Source organism: Pecten maximus, chromosome 15 (assembly GCF_902652985.1).
Source record: "Pecten maximus chromosome 15, xPecMax1.1, whole genome shotgun sequence".
In the NCBI taxonomy this organism is placed as follows: Eukaryota; Metazoa; Mollusca; class Bivalvia; order Pectinida; family Pectinidae; genus Pecten; species Pecten maximus.
The window spans coordinates 29,769,116-29,793,314 of record NC_047029.1 but is presented as its reverse complement, the minus strand read 5'-3'; the positions used below and the strand labels follow the sequence as shown (position 1 = coordinate 29,793,314).

The following is a 24,199-nucleotide window of genomic DNA, read 5'->3' as shown; positions in this document are numbered from 1 at the left end:
CCGATATCAATTTAACCGTTCGGAATAAATCGTGTTTTATTTTGATATGAATTTAGCAGAGAATAATATGAAACAAATATAACGCAGCGTCTCAAACCTGCATAGTAAAGTGATGGTTTCCATTGCCTTATAACTTAACAATGAATATAAAGGAATTGGTAAGTTAAAATATAGTGAATATGTGTCCTTATCGATTCAAATGATCTATTTTCATAATACACTTAGATATAGATATATATCATATGATAAATAAATGTTGCTGTAAAAAAATACTTCCCAGAGTTCCGTCGTGCCATTGGTACAGCGTTCGAAATGAATTGCTTTGTGTTACCGTTCCTTAATATTATAATGGATGATCTGGTGACATAGTGGTGTCGTTGATCAAGACGGCCGAGATTCGATTCCCGGTTCGGACGCGGAAAGGTATGGGGTCACAAGTCCGAGTATTAGGGTTTACTCGGGTACTTCGGTTTCCTTCCAGAATAAGACAATGTATGCGCTTCCATCTACCAGGCCAATAAGTGATTAACAAAAGTTGATATATCTTGCTTTGTGATTAACAAATCAAAGTTGATATAAATTGTTTTGAAACTGTTGTAAAATAAATTACCTTAGCTTTTACATTTACATTATAAATTATAACCGGTTTATTCTTGTTTTTTGTTCATCATGTGTTTGACGACGAATTATTGAGAAAAAAACCTTTGTTTGATAACATAAAGCATAGTTATTTCAACCTGAATAAAAATGTGAATACTGTAATGTCCTACATTCAGCTTTCACACTCATAGTATATTTAACGACTTGAAGTGACATGAATCATGATGACATGTTAGGATGCCCATAAAAGATGATATCATGCTTCAGATGTGTTAAAAATAAGTAGCAGTAAATTAATGCAGCATGAAGCTTAATTAATGATAATTGATTAATTTATTTATTATGACATATATGAGGTTTATAATTTCGTTTACAATTTATGTCAACTTTGATATTTTTGAAAGACACGATGTTGTAGATTTAACGATAGACAGGTATTTTTTTCAACGTTGTTGTGTTCTAAAAAAAATCTTCGGCGTCGCGCATATCACGAAAAAAACACGGCAAAGTTATTTTGAATATGTTTGAATGCATAGTATGAATGTTGATGAAAATTTGTCAAAATATTCAGATATTGGGATTAAAATGATCAAGCAATTGAGAGTTAAAGAAAAAAACGTGTTTTAATTATTCAATTATTTGTTTTTATTAATCTATTTTGCGGTTTTGAATATACGGCAGCGACTTACATTGTAAATCAGCGATATATGCATACGGCCAGACTTTTATAAAAACATTCCTGATTTATTTTCGTTTAAGTATACGAGCACTTTGCTCGCTATCCCGTTATTCGATATTGTCTAAATAAATTCAATTATGTTTCCATCCTTTAAGTGTCGAAGTCGTCTAGACCGTACCGAAATAGTACTTTAACCCGCTGAATTAGAAAATTGAATAGCATGCTCTGTTGCTAAATGAACCGTTTTCGAGGATTTATTGTCTGTATAATCCGATCGAACATCTATCCAGTTTTCATTGAATGATATCCGCTTATTTATTTGTATATGTTTATGTACAAAATCCAGTGATATTATATATCAGCGGACCACATACTGTCTGCACTGCCAGCATGCGTTGCACGAATGTGATTTGTTGCTGATCTCGAGCAAACCGTGTGAGTGCCTATTGAGGATCTGTGGGAACCCTAATGCATCAACGGCCTTAATAGTATGTCCTTTGTTGTCAGTAAGCCACAGGACAATGCCGTCGTTGGATCAATTCTTCCCATTTTTCCATTGCAGCATTATTTCAAGGTCACGGGATCGCTGCTTCAATCAATAAACAGCCACGCACAGAGAACACGCCGGGTTAAGCTTGCTTGTTACACAGTTGACCGATATTACATGCCCAGCTTATCTTAAGAAGAAGTCATGCAGATTCTCTAGGAAGATTATTTTTGTGATTTTTTTTATGAATTTACATGCTGTGCTGCATTTTCTCCGAGAAGATTAATTTTCTGATAAACAATTCTCCATGCATTTATCTTCGCCGGATACGTTTATTTTTGTGTGTCTTATCTTCAAACATAACCCTTCAGTTTCTTAAGATTTAGATATTCAATTCATTGTATGCGATTGATCATTAAAATTCACGTCGTTGTGTCTAGATTTTATTTTCTGCGGTGATTGCAGTAATCTTTTGCATCAAGTTATGAAGTTTGATTAATCTAAAACACCGGCAACTACAACTACATATTCCTATAGTCATCATGATATTTTATTGCTAAATCTACTTCGACCAATTATTTTTGTATCTGATTAAGGGTTAAAAACTGTAGTGAAGCAACCCACAATTACATTGTGGTAGATATTGTAAGGAAAGAAATGTAGATAATTTTATGGCAAACACGAGTTTTATTTTTTGAATATAAGTATGCAATTTCTCCAATCATTCCTGATATATTGTGACACAGATTAAACTGAAATAATGCATCAAGCATGTATGCTACTTAAACCTAATCTCGAAGATATTTATACGTCATGCACGCGCAATTCGTTTTGATCGATGTTGTTAACTATATGTACTAATGGATCAGTGCATAAATGCAACTCGGGTTCGGTTCTTCGTTATCAAATATGCTAATTAGGGCGTCGACTCCTTATCGCCTGCCGATATACTGTCTAAATCACTCCACCATTTAATTAATCAGGATGTCTCTCAAAAGAAAACATGGCTGATGAAATAAATGAAATATCATGAAATGTTTACGGTTTGTTTGTTCTATTTTTTCATTGACCGATGTGTACCTATTTCTTTTGCTAACTCCGTAAAGCATTTCTTCGATGATGCGTTTTATAAATTTAGTTATTTAGACTAGTTTTATTTATTAATGTTGTGAGAATCCACTTCCCGGAAGTGCAGGACAAGAAGGTTACGGTCTTTGGAGTAATGAAATATTTATTTCACGTAGTGTTTTTTGCAAGATTTTTCTCATTTCCATAAATATCACATGATAGAATTGATTAAACTGGCTAAACTGTATAGGGATTCGATAGAAAATTAATGCATGAAAAATGTTTGATTTGATGCAAAATCTCAAGGTTGAGATATGTATCTGCGCCTTTAATATTTCCAGAAAAGACGCATATGTAATAGTACATGTATAAAGCTACATCGCGTAGCTAGTAATCTGCCAGACTCGAAACCGGATGTTCGTAATTACATTTAGTTTGGTTACAAGGATATGATAATTAAATGATGAGAAAATATTTAAATTTATGTATTGATGTATGAAATGATATAAGATTTCTTGTTTTAATGGTATATTACTGAGACACTTAAATCCGGGTCTTTTATGTTTATACTTTTATTTTCCATTGTTTCACGAACATTTGATAGGGCAAATGATACCGCTGATTCATTCGATACTTTTTATCGTTTTAAATCAAACGTGTTCTTTAATTGTAGTGTTCCATCATGTTCCATAAACAACAAAATGTGCCCTTTCATAGGAAACAAAAGGAAGGCTAATGCTCGCAGTTCAGACTTAAAAGTAAGGAAAATAGTTTTAGTGAAAAGTAAATTAAGGATATATGTTGAAAAGGGTGGCGTTTTTTAGTGTGTCATAGATCGAAATATGTCTGATGTGTTTCGTTGTGATTATGTAAAATGTACAACTTTATAATGTGGCCATGTTACTGTAACTGTCACAGATCACACGTTCCCACATATACTTCAAACGTATATATTTTAGCGGTAGATTCTTAAGCTGCTAAAGTATTATTATGTCACTTGCATTGTCTGTAAATTGCTATCTACCGCGAATATCATTTATGTGCCAATTAAGTTATCTATGCTAATATGTTTCATTTCGGCTATGAACTATAATTTTAGTGCGAGAATATACGGTATTCGATTTGAGCACTTCTTTTTTTATTAAATCAGATTGGATTTCCATGTTCTATATATTTGTCAAAGTATACCTTGACTATATGGTACATGCTGCCACACGACCAAGAGGATTGTTTGTCAATATCGGCCGCAAAGTTTGCCAGACAGATAAGTTCGAGTGTTGATTCAGGCTCAACTACATTTCTCAAACACTTCTGGAGTACAGAAGGCTAATACCCTCGTAAATATGACGGAAGCTCTATTACTGTCTGTATCATTAAAATGTTTTAGTTCGACGCTCACTGAAAAGCTTGTCATTGTTGTGGAAGATAATCGATTCTGAGTATATCTACTAACTTGCCCTATCACCGATAACAACCGTGGACAGGTGAGGGAGGACGACAGGTGCGCGGTCGGTCGAGACCAGTACGGACTGGTGTTATATATTGAAAACTTTGTTTACAAAAATCTTAGGACCATTATAATAGTATCGTTATTTTGATATTCTCATTCTCGTAATTATCTGCAGCGCGTCTATCTTAAAGTGAATATTAGAAATGAATGATCTTACAATCGTTCCAATTTGTTTTCTATATTTAATATATATGTTTACTCACCTAACAGTACGAATACAATATACACAGATGACAGCCTGAACAATATAGAACATTGAGAGATCAAAAAGGGAGTTCTGGAGCTTCTAAAATACCAGCCTTTCCATTTTTTGAAAGATGCAAGTGCCACATGCGCCACAGATGAAGTGTTATTCAAGCAAGAAAAATTGTGACGTTTAAAAGTTCTGCGCTTATACATCAATTACGAAACGAATTAGTTAGAAATTTTGCATTTTAAACGTGACTGAAATGAAACATTGTAAAAAGTAATGATGCTACTTTTTATCTCATTTTTGCTCAATACGAGTATAATCCTTTGTAGACGAAATTCTGAATTGCTTAATTGTAACTTTGACGGACATGACTAGCAGCGCTGATGTAAATAATAGAACAGATACCCGCTATCTACTGTAGTATCCGAGTTTATACAGTAAAATACAATTATAAGAAAATTCCTCTATACACACTTCCACAATTTCACACACTTGCATCTCTTAAAACTTGTTGGTATGTATTCGACAATTGTTACAGTTTCTCTCAGGCAATCCGTCAATGACGGCTGACATAACTCATATAAACATAGGCACACGTAGAATCCTATGATCTATACTGTCCACACACGAATTGGGTTATAACTTCCACGAATCAAGTACATAACTGCATATGCTCAAATAACGATATAGTATACATCTGTCCATAAAGGAATCGGCTTACAGTTGCCAACACAGGACTACATGTATATAAAGTTGCCCACACAGGAAAGATTGGAATAATGTTCCCCACAGAGGACATACGGGAATATAGTAACCCACAGAGGACGTTTCATAAGAACTTACCGACTTAAGGGGCATCTAAACAGCAAATCCAGTCAAAATAGTGATATTTTACAAGCCTATAAATTTCTACTACGGTGCAATTTAACAGAAATAACTTGATGAACGTTTAGGATGTATCATGGCAAACCGTGGGACTTGCTGTTGACATGTTATTTGTTTAGCTGTTTGTAAATTTCAACAAAACATACGGAAAATGCATGTTTCAGGGGGACTTGTATCGCATATATTGCACAAAATAGCCATTTCACATTGGTTTGACAGGATTTGACTTAATTGTATGTATAAACACTGTTTTATTTTGACCTTGACATGCAAACAGCGGTCGGGATGATATCACACACAAAATGGCATATAAGGAGGCATTTCAACCATCAACAGTGCCCTTAATAGACACTATAAAGAACTCTAGAAATAACAAGAAGACCGCTTTTAGAAAAAAAAATGCTCAACCATTGAGTTTGGGGTAAAATATGCCTATTTCTGAAAAAGGCCAAACACTCACCAGTTTAACAGTTTGACTTAAAAAGGTCCTTCTTACTATGACCAGATGTCTTAAAAGTGTAATATAGGAGCATTTTTATTCATTTAAATGCTTCCCTTTATGCCATATTTGTGTAATATTATTCAAAGCCGGCATTTGCATTTCAAGGTCAAAACAAAATAAGCATTTATACATACATAAAGTAAAATCCGGTCAAACAAATGCTCCTACTCTGTGCTATAGATACTTGTGAGCATAACAGCTTGGCTATTCTTCAGGTTTGGCCATTTGCGTGACTTAGAATTATTCCATGATAGATCTTAGCATAAAGTAACTCTTTAGAAGAAACCGAGAGGATCAACAGCATATTATTGGTGATTGTAAGAAACTACATGTCAAAACAAAAATTTTGGTATATTACATGAATTACATGTGCAAATCTTGAGATATGTATTCGTGTTTGAAATTCAAGATTATTATGCTATATAGATGACCCTTAAAACTTGTTACAATACATTTATATATATAGCTGGCCACCAAGGACATCTCAACAATAGCTGCGAGACTAAACATCGCACCAACAACTGTCTACACAGGACTGGTACATTTTCAACTCTGCTCTGTCAATCCCACATAAACCAATCTGCCATCACACTACTTTGGGTTGGAAATGTATCGATATGTATTATAGAGAGAGAGAGAGAGAGAGTAGCGATGACACCACAGAATAATGTTGTTTTTGTGTAACTTGTTTTTATTTTACAGAATGATAATAATGATAATATAAGCCATTAAAGGCACACATTCAATCAATAAAGCATTAAATATATTACAATTAGCTTTAGTGTATCATAAACTTAACGCTGCTTGGGTGATCTAATTTATTTAATTTCGGCAATGAATAAATCCCAGTGGAGCAGTGGGCATCCTATAGTATTACTTTTTAATGTCCAGTATTTCCATGTTACAGAGAATAAAAAAAGATAAAAAGCGCTGATAACATTTTTCGACCAATTAATTGTAACAAAGAGATTACCACAAGACATTCCAGGTTTGTTCTAATTTCATCATAAAATGTGTTGTTGTGTTGGCGTTAAAGTACCAAAAGTACATCGTAAGTACGGATTACTAAAATATGGCCGATGATACAAAATGAGACAAAGTTGTTAATTAGAGTTGTCGTTTTGATATACAGATGTAAGAAAACATACAAAATACCTACATATAAATTACATCGATAGGTAAATCAGGGAACAAAATGAATTTTATGTCTGTATCGAAGATTTTGAACAATACCAAAAACGATAAGGTCAGGTGCTTAGAAAGGGTTTGCATATTCTGAAGCATCGTTAACCACCTTAAAATCTAGGTAAAACTTAGGTAATATCATGTTCTCAAATTAAGAGCCATGGTAGAAGTTTTCTATGTCGTACTGTTAGCATAACATATATAATACCGATACGACAATGCCAAACCACTGCTATCAGGAGTACCAAAATAAAGATTATAGTCCCTCGCTCAAATGTCTCCAAGATACACGTGCATGTCCCAGTTGTGTCGCTGATATTTTTTTAATTAAGATAATAGGTCCTCGACCACTAGTATCACCATAAAATACTACCATCCAACTGCTATTATGACAGCAATAAATACAACACGCTTTGCCCGTTGCTTTAAGGGCCAATCAAAGATATTTCGTGTACTGCGTTGATTCCCTATGAAATTATTGATAGTTTGCTGATTTCTCGTATAATGAACACGATGTTGCATGTGCCAGCTTTTTCACTGGGAGAACTGTGATTCCGGTTATCACTACAATAAAATATTTGACAATATTATTCATGTGAAAAGATCAAGGCAAAATCAGAATGGAAAAAATGAGATTTCCAAAACACGTTTACGGACAAAAATAGAAAGCCGATATTTCTGCAAAATGTCAAGGCCTAGTAGAAAATAAAACATGTAATGTAAAACAAAACTAAATGACACAGCCCACAGCGCATGGTTGGCTTTGGTGTTTCAGAGAGGTCTGGTACACAATAATCATTGTAAATGTAATATGCTATTTCTCGTAATGAGGTACTGAACTAAGTACCATGAATAACAGGATATATACTGTCTATAACAATTGGTAACATATCGGCATTTGAAGAGATCTTATTCTATATATAGAATGGTTTCTGGAAGGTCATTACTTGACACGTATATATGTTGGCATCTACTGCAACAATAGCCAACAGCCTAGACAGAATACAAAATAAAATCAAACAGGAATATAGCTAATCGGAGACACCAAAGAAATCGAAACACTGACCAGGTGTTCCTGGAGGACAAGCGATTTTTTACCGCACATTATTCGCGCATATATCATTGCCATCACAGGTCCATGCTATAGAAATTGACAAATGTCAATAAGAAAAGGCTTTGGTATGTCTTAAATCAAAATACCGAATGTATACGGAAGCAATAGCATATCTCTAAACCGATAAAAACGAGGGCAAATTAAAAACAAGTGGACAGGGCCATTTAGATATAAGACGAAAAATAACCAGTTTTCATAAAACAATTCTCATGCTCAAACATGACATCGGTGCTCAACCAAACATTCTTTAAACTCGCTTATCATTGAAAATATTAATTTGTTGGGTATCAAATTTTATCACCAAAACTATTTGGGCCCAAGCACTAAATGTGTATATCATACTTTAGCACGAGTATACATGTAGTTTCATAAAAGCGGGCTCAGGTTTTCGGAAAGGTACACATGGTTATCCTCTTCCTTCATCGACGACACCGACCATAAAATAATAGTAAAATTGAGGCACTGCAGTGTTTTCAATGAAGACCAGGTAAGTGTCAACCGCGTCAGCAGGCCATTGAAAGAGCAACCGCTACGTCAATTTCATAATTTCCATAGAAATGTATATTTTCAAATCCGTTTTATAATGACGTCTATATACATATTTATACGGAAGCCTATCAGATAGACATAAGTTAAACTGTATTCTCATATTATGTTCGGTGTTTGTAACTTTACCTATAGGAAGTCCTGTTTGGGCAGCTCGGGCAACTGTGATCTGGGGATGTATACTTTATCGTTATTTGAGCAGTTATGTACTTGACTGCATGGTTTTGTGGGTGTTATAAATCAGTTCCTGTGTGGACAATATAGTTCATCGGCGACATGAAGACATCACCAGTTGTCTGTCGACATTTAATGATACCAAACAATATGATATGATTGACATTGGTACTTTTACTTTTAACACCTTTTTGAATCCTAATAGTGGTAGTCAGATGTTGGTTGATAATGCATTATTTGATCAATTTAGATCAGCATATACGTTATTTACAACAAGAAAATTTGATATGCTCTCGATATAGGTGAAGCATGTGACGTAATCACCGGTTTTACCGGTTTTACCGTTATCAGTTAGAATTGCAATTGATGATTTACAGATATAAATACAAATCAAGGACTTGGAAGTGTACCGTGATTTCATGTGCTTTGTCCATTCCGTTAAATTGCTCGCACAAGCAAAAGTAATAGTTTTATTAATAATTTGAAATCTGCAGATATCTCGCTCCAGTGCATTGCCCACGGGTAATTATCAATATAAGAACAAGTTTACTATCAGGGAAAAGCCCCCGCTTTGTGTGTTTAGCTCTCACACTTGAGACTCGTGTATTGCCTTGACAAATGAACAGTGTTAATAACCGTATTTCAAGACAAAATTGTGGGTTGTTGTACTTGAAATGGCAAACCACAGGTTAAGGTATCATTAACATTTCGGATGAAATAGTAGTGTCGGCACCTGACAGTACGCCAGGGAAACACACAAAAATAACTTGAATTTGAAAAGTATAGCCCGCTAAAGTCATATTTTTATGTTTTTAATAATATAGCCCGCGGACAATACAAAACAAATTACAGTAATAATGACGAAAGTCACTTTTGGCGCAGAAAATTGCTTTATAGAATGTCTGATATCGTCTACACACTTTCATTTATCTTGTCGGCAATATGTTGTAATATGACGGTTCGACTCACTTATATTTACTGATAAAAAGTGCAGTTTTAAGCTGATAATTGTACATTTCATTTCACTTCAGTAAGTGAGGTATAAGTTTCGCTCAAAGTGTATACGTTTACGTTATTATAACGACTATGTGAACAATGTTATTTTTCAACAAATCATTCCAACATTACCAGTACGTTTCGAACATCTACAATTGACGCATTGTACAAAGACACAAACCGGTGGATACCCTTACTCTTCGTCTATTATGGTTTTGTTTACACTCCTTAAGAAGATTAGCACCTTGATTGTGATCCTATTGTCTCAACTATATTTTATTTGATGATATAAATGTATTTGTTTTGGCTCACTTAAAGTTTAGCGCTGAATTCATGAGATTAGGGCAATAGCTCCCAGAGCACTTTCCGTAGGAAACAATGGACATAAATATTAATTAGCACAACCACAATTATAAACGTACCTATTCATTGTATAACTGCGAGACACGTTATCAATCACGCTTGTTGGCCCAGATGAAAGTGCGAGAGGGACCCCTCCTGTGGTAGGAAAAACCCACGTGTTTGGTCAGGTGACCCATACCTTTTTTTTTTACGTCTGATCAGGGAATCGAACCCCGACTGCCTAGGAAAAAAAGCAGTTGTTACCATTTTGCAACCCGGCCATTCATAATTAGTGAAAAGTGCTAAAATGGCATTGCGTAAAAATAGATTTTTCATTCTCTGTATATTGACGGTATACGGTTTTTTCGTGAATTGATGTCCTAAATTGACAGCGTTTTTTTTAAAGCATTCTTTAAAATAGCTCGAAAAATTATGGTAAATAGCTCGAAAAATTATGGTAAGTTCTTATGTATCTAATTCAGACAAAACACAAAGAAAAGGACGACATTGAATCAGAGGTTGATTTTATTGTACATCACCATAATATACAATTTACAGAAATTCAAAAGTTGCTTTTATATAGGATTGTTGTTTTCCTCGACATATTATTTAAATAAAACATAACCAAACTGACAATTCATTATGACAGCCGATATGATTTTAAATCCTGGGGTCAAAAAGGGTTGACTAGTACAATAAATGTACAATTGACATAGATGATGAATGAATGAACAGTGAAATTTGGCATGCTTTTGAAACATAAATTCAGATTAGGCAAAATTAAATAGTTGGATGTTTGCTAGCCGAATGTTTAACACAAAAATATTCTTGTAATCAAAATCATAAAAAAGACAACTGGTTATCATTTTTATAACACAAAGTCTGTATAACATATACACAAGTAGCAAAGAACAGAATCAGTTCTGTTTTAGCTGTTTTCCAAACGAAATGGTACCAATACACCGAATATCCTTTCAGGAATAAAAGAAGTGAACATTAATGAAATATCTTAACATATTTTATCTGATGTTTGAACTTATTACGACACTTCCCACTGGAACATTTTGGTGATCCGAGAAGAATTGACAAATATCGTTATGGCGGTTAAAATATAAGTGAAAAAAGTCATTTTCAATTAAGTATAGATTATAACGCTTTCAGCTAGCTATACATAGGTACACATCCTGCAAACACTAGGAAATCAAACACAAGATCATAAATAAAATATTTAGTCACACTTATGTATGTACATACATATATATACGGTCAGAACCATACCCGATACAAATGTCCGGATATGGTTTTGATTACGTCATATCACAAAAAGTAGTTAACAAAAGAACCTTCCTGTAGACTTGCACAATACCCATCTAGTAATTCTTGTTTATAATATTTTCAAATGTGTCAAGTCACGTTCATGCAGGAGATTTAAATTTCATTGATCACACGAACAACAAATTCGGGACTTGCGCATATCTTCCTTGCTCTCGAGGTCACTGATTACACTTGGCACTTACGATTTAAAATAACCAGCCAACAAGCTTAGAAGTGTAAAGAAAATAGTCCGGAACTGGTAAAGAAATGCATACACAAACTGAGTCTGATTCAACCTGACTCTTGTTCATTGAGCATGCTACGCCACACGGGATACGCAGTGATAAAGCGGCTGGTTGAAAGAGACTCACACAGATTCATTATTCGAGCTTTTCAAACAATCGAATAGAAGAACTAATGCAGAGATATTTTATAGTGAATATCTCGAGTATATACATGAGAATAAATAGTTGATGTTACTTGCAGTAACATAACAGGAAGGAATGTTTGTACTTGTAAACAGTTCCCAGCACTGTTCTATCTAGGTCATTACACATGGCACGCATTTATTATGTAACGCAGTCACATATGTCGTATCAAATCCAGCTGAGCCTAATATGATAACATTAGGTCACGTTACACATGCATAGTGTGCAATGCACATAAAATATTTGCCGACTGTCCTTCAAATACTGTTGGCGCTGTTATTTGAATAGCGTGTTGTCAGGGGAGGCGGTGGGGTGGAAGTGGGTGAGAGTTTGAAGTAAGAGTGGGGGTGGAGAAGGGATTTCAAGACCCAATATACAAAACATTTTTGTCGAAATTAATACTTTTGAATTTAAAAAGTAATTGCGATAGCTTTTCCTGAATGTTTTGAACATTGCTAATCAAGTACAACAGTGTTATTAGATATTTGTTTTGTTACCAAACAAAAGATTTGTTATTGATTTAGAGTGTAGGCATTAAGGGTAGCACGAACCATGTATTATTGGAATAATACCTTCTCGCAACCACGGAAAACAGGCATATATAGAGGGGAACATTATTTAGTAGTTGGCTGCAGAATTCATCAGGAGCTTCATCGACTGTCAGATTTCCGTTTCGTATATACGAAGTTTTTGTTATCAGGAACTATTCAATTTTTTTTTATACTTTTTGGGTATTAACGTAATCATTGCTTGAGTTAAGTGATTGCCATATTCTGAATCTGGTATAATGCCAAACCTCAACAGAGTCATGATCTAATTTTGTGTAATCCGAATAGTGTTGATTATATACCGGTTTTTTTTTTTGGTGTCGGGGCCAGAGTAATTGTTCTCATTCCCGATGGTCTATGCACCCTTTGAACACTAGTTATTGTCCTTGACTATCACTGGTGCAGCAAACAGTTATTTCCGTCTCATATTATATATTTATTTCATGCATATGCTTAGTGCGAAGACTGCAATTTCCTTAGTCAATTTTCCATTTCTAGATAGCAATATCGCTTCAACTTTGAGACTTGTTGCTGTGCCTGGTGGTTCCTTTGTCGCCAAAGTGGCGCTAATATTTGAGATTGAGACGGATTTCAACCATATGTGTATGGCGTGTGTTGTCGATGAAGTAGAGGACGCTTACTCTTCCGCATAACATGGTCTGATATATTATCCTTGCATTTTTTTAAGAATCTCAATTCAAACGTATATTTGAGATTACATTTTGTCCTCGTTAAATCGTTATGGTTTACGTATTGTATGTATGACTGTAATCTTTGTCGTTTTAGTACATTTTCTTTCATTTTTTCTTTCTAAATAATGGACAAAAAAATTATATACAAATCAATTAAATATTGATGTCTGATAATTACCGAACACTTTTTTTTTATTCTGAAATTTGTCAAGCGATGTTTTGACCGAGAGGATTAAAAGGAAAAGATTAAAAGTAACCTAGATATTCAAGCAAAAACTTTTAAAGTTATGATTGATTTATACAAGTGAACAATTGGAAACTCTTTTCTGAATTGTTAAATTCAAAACATATGACAACTTCCGAAAGATAACCAGTATGACTAATATGAAATGATTAAGTGAAACAACAACAGGGTAACTGAAGTTAAGGTCCAACAACAAGCAACTTTTCGCACAAAATATCATTTATCCACACAACTTAAACATTATAGGGGTAACAGAATGAATTACAATCAATTTGAAAACTTATTCAAGTTTCTTCTTATATTAAAAACGGCTGGAGACTTTTGCACAACATATTCCAGATGTAATAATGATCTAAAATACATGGCTGTTAACATAAAAATACCTTTGGGACAGTGTAAATGAACAAATACAGCTCGGATGCCCTATAGCTAGAAAACGTAATTGCCCTAATGATAATCTAATTCTACATTTAACCGATGACGAGATAGTTTGACTATCACAATTAACTTAGCTAAATTATTTACATTCCTTGTTGCATGCTTTGAGCATATTGGCAAGTAATTTGCAATCTAGTTGCCATTTAAAATATACGTAAAATACGCTACACTTAAATAGGTTTTTAGTCTTGAAACGACACCATGTAAAATGCATATTTGATAACTTGAGTAAATCCTTCAGCTGTCATCCGTTAATCAACTTATCGGTAAAAGTTTAACATGCAAAAAATAAACGTTCAAAATACTCAATTGGTAGAATACCTGTACATAATCGCGAGATACTTAAAACCGCGATTCACGTGCACCAAAATATTTATCCCACATCAATGTAATGGTTTTGTATTTCACCATCTGCACATACTAAAATATACTACTTCTGAACACAGACATGAATTTACAATATCAAAAGGTTTCTTAAAATGTAAACAAATTAACATATAAAATTGATTTTGTTGTGTTTTAAGTTATAAAGTTAATTAATCATTAAGAAGGAGTCACGTTATCTAGTATAGGAACTCCTTAAAGACCCATTAATTCGGTTATACTGTGATACAGTATAATCTCATATAATCTGTTATACAATAAACCCGAGAAATAGCTGTACACCACTATTACTCGGCGATTTCTGTATAAGGTTGTGCAAACCATTAAAGTGTATGACAGCAAATTAAGAAAGAATAGAATTAACAAACGGAGTCGTTCGAATACACATATGCCCTCCATGAGTAACGGAGAATGGTATACACTCCCTACCAATAAATATATATACAACGAATTAAGCGCAATCTTAAACCTAACGATATTCCTGGCAATGTTTCAGCGTAGATTGATATTTAAACAAGCAAGTGGTTTTCATTAAACAAGAAACGTTACAAGAACAATTTATAAATGATGAAACGTTTAGCACAATACCAATATCGAGTATTGTCCCAATTTCCGCGACTTAACCAAACGTTATTGTGCAACTTCGCCCATTTCAGTACAGAATTTAAAACAGCTTTCGGCGTTGCATACACAGTACATATCACCTTGATTTCAAACACATGTTTATTTTAATGGCACACATTAAATTCCTTGGCTTCTCTTGATAACAATCACATTGATTCCAGATACATTTTGCTTTTTCAAGAGGAAGGATGAACACAAATGAATCACAGGCATATTCCAATATTCTATGTTCTTGTACTTCAACACAGCACGTTGTCAACACAATATACCGATACGCCGTTCTCGCTAATGTTAAAATCTTCAGTAGCAATCCTCAAAATCCTTGTTTCAAATCAATATGTCACACAAAAGCTGCCGATACGTCATCATAATTTCAACCCTCTCTGGGTATGTACAATGCTCACGTGTCAGTCACTGACCAGCACGTGTTGGTAACGTGTCAGTCTATTGTGACCGGTTCGGCCTTGATTTGATGGTGAAGTTTATGACTGTTAAGTGGCGGGACTGGCAAATCATCATCCTCGTCTGTGAAGGCAAATCTATCAATCTCCCCATTCGGGAGAAGCCCGTTTGATTTTGGCGCCATCGGTTTGTTTCCGTTAGTTGTAGGCTCTTTCAGAGGAGTTTTCTTTTTAATGCTCAAGTCCTGAGCCACATCGTTACTATCATGTCTACTGAGATGGCTGTTCCCGTTCATCAAAGCGTACGTGGATATCAAGTTCATACCGTTCAATCTGGGTGTTGAGAGAACGACAGGATTTGTCCCGTTTCGCTCTTTCGGTAACGTCTTTTCTGGGGTTTTATTTACCTCCTTCCTCACACAAGCTGTAGGGGAGGGGGTTGAAGATGGGGGAGTTGGTGTATGTGGAGCATGAAAACCATTCTCCACAGAAATCGATGACGTCACAACGGTACTTGATACAGTCGGACTTTTGCTTGGTTCCACTGTTTTGGGGACACTTGGTTCTGTTGTTCGAAGAGGCTCTTTCGCTTTCATGTCGGATGATGACTTTGTAGATGACAAGACAGCGGATGCCGCAGCTATGGCACTTTCCTGTGACGTGGTTTTCTTGTCAATGTCTATTTCACGTTTATTAGAAGATTGCTCCAATTGCAAATGTGACGTCACTGTGCACGAGAGAGATTTCTTAAATCGTTTGGCAGGGTTGGTGTAGACAGTATAAAACAATTTCATGGGTCCTCTCTGTAATTAAAACATAAAATTGGTAAACATATTACAATGTTACAGGCGGAAAACATAAATGCAACACTGACTAGTTTAGTTTTATACTGTTAAACATCCAATCAGCAACTATGGTTTTTGATGAATGCGCGTGATGAAAATGAGGGTGCTTGTTGAAGCGTAATGCCGAAGACATCCATCAGGACACTGCTAGTACAAAACCGAATATTGGTAATACCTATAATATTAACATTTCTATCATTTATCCGTGTGGTTGATTTATAAAATTCCATCAGGCTTAAGTTATATAGCCATAGTCAGATGTCTAAAATGAATCTATATGAAAATATTAAACCAGCAAATAATTGGAAAAGAAAAAGGCAATAGTTCCGTCTGGTGTCTACAATGGTTATATCAAAGACGGTTCTCTTTATGCTCTTTGGTAATGCCTAATGAAATCGACAAATCTGCATGTTCGTGTGACGAACGTAATGTCACTAGTATCACACAACAAAGACGAATATACAAGACTATTGCCCACATCAGACGGAATGAATGGTAAAAGTAATTTTAAAAATAGATTTTAAGTAACATATTGCTTAACTACAATATCTACGTAAACCATGGCTTAAAAAAAGCTTATGCAAGAGACCCAAGAGTAAAACTATAGCATTTTTATATTGCAAATATAGTTATAATGCCCAGCTTTACTGATATATGTGCGTCCAGACATTTTCTCGATATGGCATGTGTAATTTGTCCATGTAGTATTTAGAAACAGTATATTCATTATTGTTATCTTTCCATTAAGAGCAATCGTCTCTTATAAGTAGTGTGATGAACTATCATGAAGGATTGTACAAAAGGCACAGGACAAGACAGCACCTTTTAATACAAATTGAGACAGAAACAAGACCACATCATACAGCTGTGTCGTCCTTCTAAGACTCGCCAGTGATGTTCAGGTCTTACAGCAGTGATAAATAGGAGGCAACCGAGAATACTGAATGTAGGTCGGAAGAAAAATCAAAATCTTGATTGTGAGGTGAATTTATCAATGAAGTAAATATTTACATTTATCAGAATACAAATTTACTCACCCGTCTCCATAAATATATGTAGGCAACATCCATCAACGTATACTCATCCCGCAGGGATTCGTCGGTGTGGTACACATCGATCTACAATGTGTATAATCGACATTATTTTTTTTCAGGTTTGGAAGCTAACATGGATATATTGATTAAATAAGAGGCCAACGATCATTGGATTGTAAAATGTACTGCTGTTATTCCATTGGTGGAGATGAAGAAGAAGTTGGAAACATGTGTTGTTTATGAAATCCCTGTTTGTATAATCATGCTATAAAATTAACACATTAGCTGTCATATCACAGATGTGACGTGGCCAAATTATAACAACACTTCGTCACCTTTCCCTTATGATTCCGACCGATTTTTGGTTTTCAAGATGTCGGTCAAGGTAGCCATATTTGATTCCACACCAATCAGAAAAATAATTACACTTGGTCAAGAGCATAGAGGAATCATTTAAGGTTTTATCTAAATCCAACTAGTTGAACTTGCAGGTATTGGCCATCCTGACCTATCGGGTCAAATGACAATAATCTTAATTTCAAGAGAGGATCTCCAGTACATAGATACATATATTTTTTTTTTTTAACTCAAACCAATAATAAAACCTGGGAAACCAAAGTCTATTATTCGTCGGCAATTCAGAGGTAAAGATAATCGTTTTCCATGTATTGTTGTTTTGAGTACCAGATTTCTTTATAAAAAAGTTCCATGCTTCAATTTCGTTGAAAACTCTTTTTTTTTAAATCATTATCAGTTAAATGAAAGCCTTACACTACAATTGTATATAGACTATTTTAGGTAAATATAAATAACATTTTCCAAATGATAGAATCAAAACAAATTTATCAATTTTGTCATATGGCAAGCGGTCTTAGAGCTAGAATAAAATGATGCGGAGTTGTTTATGTTTGCTGAAAAGGTGTTATAATACACAACACACGTTTTTAGGTTTTGGACTTATCCAAATTGAGAAGTAATTTTACAGAAATATTATACATGAGGTATTCGGAGACACCAGGTTAAGTTATTTAGGAGACGTTTACCTGAAATCTATCACAAAGGCTAAACTTCATTTTGATGAATTTCTTGAGATGTCCAATCGTGACAGCGGCAGGACACAATAGGTAACGGCAGTCGTGCACCTGCAGCATAACGGAGGAAATAAATTATATTATATGTAAAACATATTTCCTGGTCTTTCAATCATTTTATTTCGGACTTAACGCTGAGATGCATATTGTGTTCGCCAACAAGTACATAAAGTGAATAACGATATGTTTCTTGCCGGACATGTCGTATATATGCTTTCTTTATTCATATATTCCTGCAGTTATGTACATACCAAGCATACTGTAACATGCATTCTAACACCTACCAAGAAAGTTGATACAGAAATCAGGAGATATTTTACCGCAAGCCACTAAACACCAAATCCATAACATTCAGTTTGTTTTATACGCTTGAGTTATGTAACACGCAGTTGGAAAAATGAGAAAAGCAACGCAATTGTATTCATAGTTATATAAATGCAGTTTATTTTAACTAAAGACAAATAGATGTTTATATATCTATATTTGCTAAATCACTCTTAAATACAGAAAACAATACATAAAAATAAACCTACATCGATTTGTCACAATCATAGTATGTCTGCAAGAATTACAGAAGAAAGAATCATCCCCTTTACTGTTTATATATAACACCTACGTATCATGATACTTACATTACTGTTCATGTCCTTGCCGTTCTCCGCAAGACTTCGGCTGGGTGGTCTACCACTGGAAATGAAAGGAAAACGAAAACACATAATGAGCTAGGTTTACTGCTGTTATATGTTATTACCTACAGGAACTCTATGCAAGTTCTTCAAGTGTTTCTTAAGACTCTCTTGTTTTTTTTTATATTTTCATCGTCTGTCCTTGGAAATTTACCAAACACACTTATAGAAAAGTTGTATTTCATAGATAAAGCTAAATGATATCTGCCACTCTATATTATAATCACAATAATGTGTTTGTACAGTGGTTAACCACCTCAAACTACAAAGTCATATTGTAAAGGAAAACGCAATCTACAAAACTACAAAATCATATAGAGCGGAACAAAAGGAAAACACAAACAACAGAACCACAATATCACACGAGGAGGGACTAAAAGAAAACACAATCGACAACACTACAAAGTCATATAGGGAGAGACTACAGGAAAACACAATCTACAAAACTACAAAGTGATATAGGGAGGAGTTACAGGAAAACACAATCTACAAAACTACAGGGAGGAGTTACAGGAAAACACAATCTACAACACTACAAAGTCATATTGGCGGCACTACCGGAAAACACAATCTACAAAACTACAAAGTCATATTGGCGGCACTACAGGAAAACACAATCTACAAAACTACTAAGTCATAGAAAGGCACTACAGGAAAACACAATCTACAAAACTACAAAGTCATATAGGGAGGTACTACAGGAAAACACAATCTACAAAACTACAAAGTCATATAGGGAGATACTACAGGAAAACACAAACTACAAAACTACAAAGTCATATAGGGATGTACTACAGGAAAACACAATCTACAAAAGTACAACGTCATAGAGAGGTACTACAGGAAAACACAAACTACAACGTCCGAGATCAAATCACCGCAACAAATAAATTTAAAAAAATAAGCATATGTTCACGAATTCCGAGAACCATTTTTTTCCGGGAACATAGTACCTTTTATATTCCTATATATCTTATGTTATCGAAAGCCATTCTCCCCTTTGCTTTAGAATATGTGTTGTATCTCCTTGCTGGTTTTCCACTGTACATACAGTAACGCACAATAACACAGATACGTACTTGATACTTAGTTGTAGGGCCAGGCTTATTTGTTCATCCTCTGAGTAGATGACCCGTTCCCTCTGTTCATCTTCCTCGTCGTCTCCGATGCATGTTCCGGGACTTCTCGCTTTTCCTCGTAATTCTAATGCCGCATTGGCTGGCAAAGAAGTGATAGTATATATACATCCATTTATTATCTACTTACTTAAGACCAGGGTTAACATTTTATAATATTGTAGTACATTTTTGTCAATTAAATACTGAATTAAATACAATGTATACGGATGATTGCATTAAAATTTTGTAAATGCCATCGTGCTTGTAACTAATATTCAGTATTGTAAAAATAACCCCCAAGGTAATGAAATCTTTAAAATTGAACTGAGTACCTAATAAAACTATCTATCCCACTGCAGTGATTCAATTATATTTGTGGTTATAAGTATGATTCTCTCAGGTTACGAAAAACATTCTTAAAATATATATGAGTTCTCAGAAATTCGAAGCACTGAAAACATCCGTAATATAAACATACCATCGTTTGGTTGGTCCTTATAAAATTCTCGCCGTCTTGTCATTTCGTCTGCAATTAAATATAAAATAACGTTAATGGCAATCTTAGCGGATTAAAACGGCATTAAACTGCATTATGGAAATGACTGTACGTTCCAAATCTCAAATATCCGCAAATTTGATATCGATGTATTCAGAACTTCATATAAGCCTGAAGTCATGTAAGTTTTGATCAAACACATTGGGCAAATACTGGTAAGCCTTATGTTGTTCTATCTACCAAATATTTCGTCATTCAATATTAAGGTCTTATCCTGTTACACATATGATAGATACGTTTGAGAAATCTGTATACTTCACACATCCTCGTCTGTTTCAGCTGTGTTGAGATTCGTTTTCAGTTTCGTTAGTAAAATATAAAGTAAAATATATCGGCGATGTTTCTGATGGGAATACATGCCAAAGCCTTCCACTAAAGAAAATAATTCAACTGTAAATGTTCACGATAATCTTCACGCCATTGTTCAAGCTTGTAATGATCTAGCGCTACGTACACAGCGGTCCCTTCTCTGGCAATTCTAACCTTGTGTTGAACAATAGTACATTTAACTTTATGCGGTCACATTGACGTCACACACGACATTAATTGGTGCTGAAAAACAGACCATCGCTCCACATATTTCAGTCGTCAAAATATAAATTGCATCCTCATTCTTCCACAACTAGTGCGAAAAGACGGTATTAGCAAACGTACCCATGGGATGTAGTAACAATATAACGAACCGTGCACCAGCATTATACTTTATCTCAGAGGTGTATTAACGATAGGAAATTGCCCAATCAAAATTACGTAACTGTAGTATGCAATACTATGCTGAAATCAAATCCAGGTATGGCAAGTCAGGCATTATTAAAGGCAAAAAGGGTATAAGTTATCAAAATCAATCGACGGAGTTGAACTAAGGGTCACCTCTATGCATCAGTTTTAAAATGAAAACTTACATACGCATTTTACCCTCGAATAACAGTAACAACTGTGACACATAAACTGGCTTATTGTGTAAGTGGTGATACATGTAATTATGTATTTAGAGCATTTCAAATCAATCTACGTTTGTGCATCTTTATGCATCACTTGTAACCTGGTTTCTTTTATACTGTTTCCATTGTTCTGCTCCGACACTGGTACTGTAATTACCATAAAAAACTCACCTTTGAATAAGCCTGGCACTAATTTGTAGACAATATCCTGTAGTGTATGATCCAACCTGTAGCAAAGTGATCGACACTTAGTTAACATCTAATATGAACGGGAAAACCTATATACCAGATTCATATTAGTATTGATTTATAACATCTTTGTCCGACCGTAATTATGATAATGAACAACCGTAATCTGAATGAAGTAACACATGTATATAAGCATGATCGTCATTTTTTTCTTCAAGCTACTGACACTTTTTATATCAAATCTGCTTATTTCTATAGTGTAGCAAACGAAATCACGCTCCTGCTGGTACAAGTTTAACGTAACGGTATATTGTATGCTCATGTTACAACATATGTGTAGAGAGAAGACAAATGATTCCACTATTACTGATGCAGACAAGATTAAAACCACCTGACTCCACATATTTCGACGTATGGTTAGCTACATAAACTATCATGAATATTACAATATTCGAGATGCATCAAAGCAACGATTCCGTGAGTAAATGAATGCAGTGCCTCTGTTAGAATGAGGACGGTATAACCCGTTGCCATGTGCAGTCTTATTCCGGACGAAGCCAAGAAATGCATTGAAAATCTCAATTTAGACGCACACTCGCTCCAAGGCAGTGAAAGCCAAAATAGACCCTTCCTCCCGTTTTGTGTTGAATTACTTCCAAATGATCGTCTGCTTTTGTACTCACACGGCGCGTGCTCGCGCGTGGTCTTCTCTAACACACGCGCTGCTTTGTATGGTTTTTGAAATCTGAACTCAATGTCAATATTAATATTTCATCTGTGCGTAATTACTGTAGAGAGTGTGGAGCTACGGAATTCTAACGACAGTACATCAAAGATCTGACATTTATTGTTAGTAGACATGTACTATATTCAACACAGTATAGGTGGGGCACTGTACCTGGGATCTTAGAACAACAAAGAACAATATATACTGTTTATAAGTGCACCTGTTATAAATCAGTGGTTATATTAAATGAATTGCATTAAAATGAGTGGCGTATCTACATGATAAACAGGATACGTTTTCAATGTGTATAAGTATACTGGTTGTTTACGCATTGTGTGCTTACTTTCAGTAAGATTTACCGCTCGGGTTTATTATGGTTAAACATTTGAACGTGACCTTTCAAATCCATAGAGCATTTGCTACTTTTGTATCTATATAAAACTACGTAACTGTTAAGCGGTAAAAGTTATAAAATAGGCCCAGACCTCGGCGTTTTATAAAAGAAGAAATACATGAAAATTAACATGTGTTCCAGATAACACTTGTTTTACGTGTGCCTGCGTGGGCAAAACAAAACAGAAAAAAATATCACATTATCAACGAACAGGGGAAAATCGGATCTGATAGTCAATAGTAACAGACCCTCGGGCGTCGGCCACATATCACAATAAACGGAAATTGAAACGCATTGATCGTCCATTCCCAGTACAATTTCGAATACCGCTTTCGATTAATAAATATTTACAATCATTCTTTACGGTAAAAAGATCGCCCGGAGATAAAAAAAAAATCATATTTTTTATTTGTAAATTATAGGAATTTGATTGTTTTAAAAGTCTGACGACTGTTTTGAATTACACAATGACTTTATTATTTCAATAATGATAGTGAAGCTTTTGGGTAATTTCTGTAGAAATTTATTTATTGATTCTATGAAGGTAATCATTGGAACGGGATGGCACTAGGAGTTACTTGTCAACTCACCTTATATTCAAGAGAGGTTTCGTCTTGTGGACCTGAACATCGCAAATGGGACAGAACTTACTGCTCTCCAAGTACCGGACGATGCAAGTCTTACAGACTGAAAAATAAAGACAAGACAATGTACGCTACTGATAACCATATAATGTGTATTAATACAATCATTAGCAAGTCCTTAAAAACAATCGAAGAAACACAAAAGAAGAGACTGGATGAATTAGATATTAACCATATAGTCAAACCAATCATGTCTTGTTGAATAGAAATTACACATGAAAAATACGACATTCACCACCAAGAACCTTTCAATTTGAAAATTGAAAAGTTATTTAGTTATAGAGAGTAAAAACAGTCATTCCAAAGTAATATGAAAATCCCCAAAGCATTGATAATAAATTGGATCGTTTTTAAACGCAGTGCGCATCTAGAACAATAATCGATTCATTTTGAAACAACAATAATAAGTTTCATTACACTGGCGAATGACAAAACTCCTGTTCGTGATAGATAATTCCAGAGAAGTGGCATTACTCCTAACGACTTTCTGCATTTAACTGTAGCCTCTCTTCACAACACACTGGTATAAACCATTGATTCCACCCAGTGATCATATCTGTAAAGGATACTGCCTGTTGTGGGTTATGTTTCTTTTTATAATCGATATTTGCATGTTTCAA

General features: G+C 34.7%; 1 protein-coding gene across 1 annotated transcript in view; it reads right to left on the bottom strand.

The window, feature by feature from the left end:
• Positions 1-15,197: 15,197 nt before the first annotated feature.
• Positions 15,198-24,199, bottom strand: part of LOC117343508 (polycomb complex protein BMI-1-like) — a 62,046-nt gene continuing 53,044 nt past the window's right edge. The window contains exons 4-11 of the mRNA XM_033905881.1: positions 23,526-23,622; positions 21,797-21,852; positions 20,607-20,654; positions 20,090-20,228; positions 18,957-19,011; positions 18,277-18,375; positions 17,237-17,317; positions 15,198-16,157 (exon numbers count right to left, since the gene is read on the bottom strand). Of these exons, the coding sequence (XP_033761772.1) occupies positions 15,393-16,157; positions 17,237-17,317; positions 18,277-18,375; positions 18,957-19,011; positions 20,090-20,228; positions 20,607-20,654; positions 21,797-21,852; positions 23,526-23,622 (1,340 nt within the window). The 3' untranslated portion in view covers positions 15,198-15,392. The remainder of the gene's footprint in view (positions 16,158-17,236; positions 17,318-18,276; positions 18,376-18,956; positions 19,012-20,089; positions 20,229-20,606; positions 20,655-21,796; positions 21,853-23,525; positions 23,623-24,199) is intronic.